General features: G+C 43.2%; 1 protein-coding gene across 1 annotated transcript; it reads right to left on the reverse strand.

The window, feature by feature from the left end:
• Positions 1-1,073: 1,073 nt before the first annotated feature.
• LOC103194787 (cytosol aminopeptidase-like) lies at positions 1,074-2,594 on the reverse strand (the record flags this gene model as incomplete). The annotated part of the gene is given in 1 exon segment (XM_007938218.2): positions 1,074-2,594. A coding segment is annotated over 1 exon segment (1,521 nt), but the record flags the coding sequence as incomplete, so codon positions are not given.
• Between the last annotated feature and the right edge of the window lie 1,027 nt (positions 2,595-3,621).

Genomic DNA, 3,621 nt, shown 5'->3' on the forward strand with positions numbered 1-3,621 from the left:
ATAGTGTGGATCATAACAAATTGTGGATAACGTTGAGAAGAATGGAGATTCACGAACACTTAATTGTACTCATGAGAAACCTGTACATAGACCAGGAGGCTGTTGTCAAACAGAAAAAGGGAACACTGCATGGTTTAAAATCAGGAAGGGGGTGTGTCAGGGTTGTATCTTTTCACCATACTTATTCAATCTGTATGCTGAGCAAATAATCCAAGAATCTGGACAATATGAAGAAGAACGTGGCATTGGGATTGGAGAAAGAATCATTAATAACCTCTGATACACTGATGACACAACTTTGCTTGATTAAAGTGAGGATGACTTGAAGTACTTCTGATGAAGATTGAAGACTACAGTCTGCAGTACGGATTACATCTCAATATAAAGAAAACAAAAATCCTCACAACTGGACCTATAAGCAGCATTATGATAAATGGAGAAATGAATGAAATTGTCAAAGACTGCACATTGCTTGGTTCTACAATTGACACCAATGGAAACAGCAGTCAGGACATCAGATGATGTATAGCACTGGGCAAACTGGCTGCAAAGGACCTCTTTCAAGTACTGAAGAGAAAAGATGTCTCCTTGAGGACTAAGGTGCACCTGACAGAAACCATGGTATTTTCAATCGCCTCATATGCATGTGAGAGCTGGACAATGAATAAGGAGGACCAAAGAAGAGTTGATACTTTTTTTTCAAGAAAGGGCAAAATGCTGGCTTTATTGTTATGACAAATGCATAGTAACTTTTAGTCTGTTCATGTTCTAATATCACAAATCTGAAAATAAAACTTTGCTTCTCAATTTAACCATATACTCAGAAAAGTCATTAGCTAGTTTTTTTTTAATTAATCACTATTTATAGACTATCTTTAAAATCCTTGCCAAACAAGGTTTATCTTCACAAATCTCTGCATAAAATGAATAAATGAATTAGGCATACAGATTGCATTTTGTTCTGCATTTTAAATACCTCCTTTTGTTTCATTTGAAAGATTCTCAGCTATTCATTCAAGCATTTGGCAGCTCCACTGTCCAGTTTCAGACAGTGAAGGAATTACACATCTAAACTAAGCATTAGTCTCGTCTTGACCGAACCTAAGTAAGAACTCGATCAGAGTTCGTGTGGGCCTCCCGGTCATGCCTTTCTTCAGGTACGGGACCTCATCCTTGTTGGTCATCACACCGGTGATGTCTAAATGAGCCCACTTAGAATGAGTCACGAATTCTCTTAGGAAAGCTGCAGCTGTACAGGCCCCCACTGACCTGTATTTCCCAACGTTATTGACATCAGCAAGCTGACAGTCTACAACTTGTCTTGTATAATGTTCAAAGAGGGGCATCCTCCAGACCTGGTCCCCTGTTTCAATGCTGGCCTCAAATAGTTTGGTCCACAGCCAAGATGAATTGGTAAAGACACCTGTGGCCGCAGACCCCAGAGCTATGTCCATGGCTCCTGTTAAGGTGGCTGCATTGATGATGAGCTTCGGATTAAAGGTGTGTGCATAGCAGAGTGCATCTGCTAGTATAAGCCTCCTTTCCGCATCGGTGTTATCCACCTGTATGGTCTTTCCATTCTTGGCTCCAACGACATCTACTGGCTTGTTGGCCTTACTGCCGGGCATATTTTCACGAAGAGGGGCCAAACCCACGACATAAATGGGCAGACTGAGCTTTGCAGTAGACACAATGGCTGAGCATATGGTCGCAGCCCCTCCTATGTCAGCCCTCATGAGATCCATATTTGCAGCAGCCTTGATGGAGATAGCACTGCTGTGGAAGGTAATTCCCTTCCCCACAAACACCAGCGGCGGTTCGCTCGCATTGGGGCTACCTTTGTAGTGGATTTCCAAGAAGACTGGAGGTTCCTCAGACCCTTTGGCCACACTTAGGAACAATCCCATTTCCTGTTCCTCAATCCAAGACCTGGGTCTGATGTAGACCTCTGTGTTACTGCTTGCGCCTCTGAGATTTTTCTCAATAATCTCGGCAAACCTGGTGGGCGTCATCTCATTGGCTGGGGTCTCCATCAAGTGGCATGCCAAGTTCTGCCCAGAAGCAAAGAGGACTCCTTTCTCCCAGGCCTCCTGGTTGCCACTTCCATGGAGCTGTGCTAACACCATCACCTTCTTCTTCTGCTTCAGATCATGGTATTCATACAGCCTGAGAACGGCTCCTTCTGCAGCAGCCTGGGCATGTCCGCAGGGGTCCACCTCCACAGAAGAGAACTCTAGCTCTTGAACCTGCCTTCAGCCCACTGCAACAGCAGCCCTGATGTTTTCTTTGCCTTCATGCCAGTTTTCCTGGTCATTGACTTCAGCTGTCTTTTTGCCAAGGCCAACAACCACCACGCTGGGGAAGTCCTCGTGCAGACCGTGAAAGGTTCGGGGTTTGCCCGCCTTCAAAGGTGGTCCAGATATGGTCAAAAGTTCTCTCAGCTTTCCGGACACCAGCTTATCAAAATTCTCTCCTGCGCTGGTGAACTGTGGCACGTCCTCATCTCCTCCTTTGGGATAAACTCCTAACACAACGCCCTTTGTCATCTCTGGGTCGGCGAAACTCCGGTTACAGAAATGTTTCCCAATCAGGCGTCAGACCGCTACTACCAAGAGTTGATACTTTTGAGCTGTGGTGTTGGTGAAGAAAGCTGAAAGTACTGTGGACTGCTAAAATAACTAACAGATCTGTCCTGGAGAAAGTGCAGCCAGAATGCTCCTTGGAGGCAAGAATGGCCAAACTTCGTCTCACATACTTTGGTCATGTTGTCAGAAAGGACCATTCCCTGGAGAAGGATGTCATTCTTGGTAAGGTAGAGGGTCAATGAAGGAGAGGAAGGCCCTCAACAAGGTGGATTGACATGGTGGCGGTGGCGATGGGCTCAAGTATAGCAAGAATTGTGGAGCTGGCTCAGGACTGGGTGGTGTTTCATTCTGCTGTGCATAGGGTCACTATGAGTCAGAGATGACTCGATGGCACCTAACAACAACAACTTAACTATTCCACTCAGAGACTGAATACTTGAACAGACCCATAACAAAGGAAGAAATTGAATAGGTCATAAAAAAAAAAAAAAAAAAAACCTTCCCACAAGAAGTCCTGGCCCAGATGGCTTCACTGGAGGATTATACCAAATACTCAGGGACAAGTTGACATCTATACTATTCAAGCTATTCCAGAACATAGAAAAAGATGGAATACTCCCAAACTCATTTCATGAAGCAAGCTAACATTAATACCAAAACTAGGGAAAGACACCACTAAAAATGAAAACTACAGACCAGTATCCCTCATGAAAATAGATGCAAAAATCTACAGCAAAATCATAGCCAACAGAATCCAACAACATATCAAAAAAATAATACATCCTGACCAAGTGGGATTCATACATGGTATGCAACATTGGTTCATAATCAGACAAACAATCAAATGTATTCCACCACATAAACAAAACAAAAGAACCATATGATCATATCAATCAATGCAGAAAAGGCATTTGATAAAGTATAACAACTGCTCCTGTTCAAAACTCTCAGCAAAATAGGGATAGAAGGGAAATTCCTCAACATAATAAAGGGTATATATGTAAAGCCAATGGCCTATATTATTATTTTTTTAAAA

The sequence above is a fragment of the Orycteropus afer genome, unplaced genomic scaffold (genome assembly GCF_000298275.1).
Source record: "Orycteropus afer afer isolate SDZICR_OR568_19922 unplaced genomic scaffold, OryAfe1.0 scaffold00004, whole genome shotgun sequence".
Taxonomy (NCBI): domain Eukaryota; kingdom Metazoa; phylum Chordata; class Mammalia; order Tubulidentata; family Orycteropodidae; genus Orycteropus; species Orycteropus afer.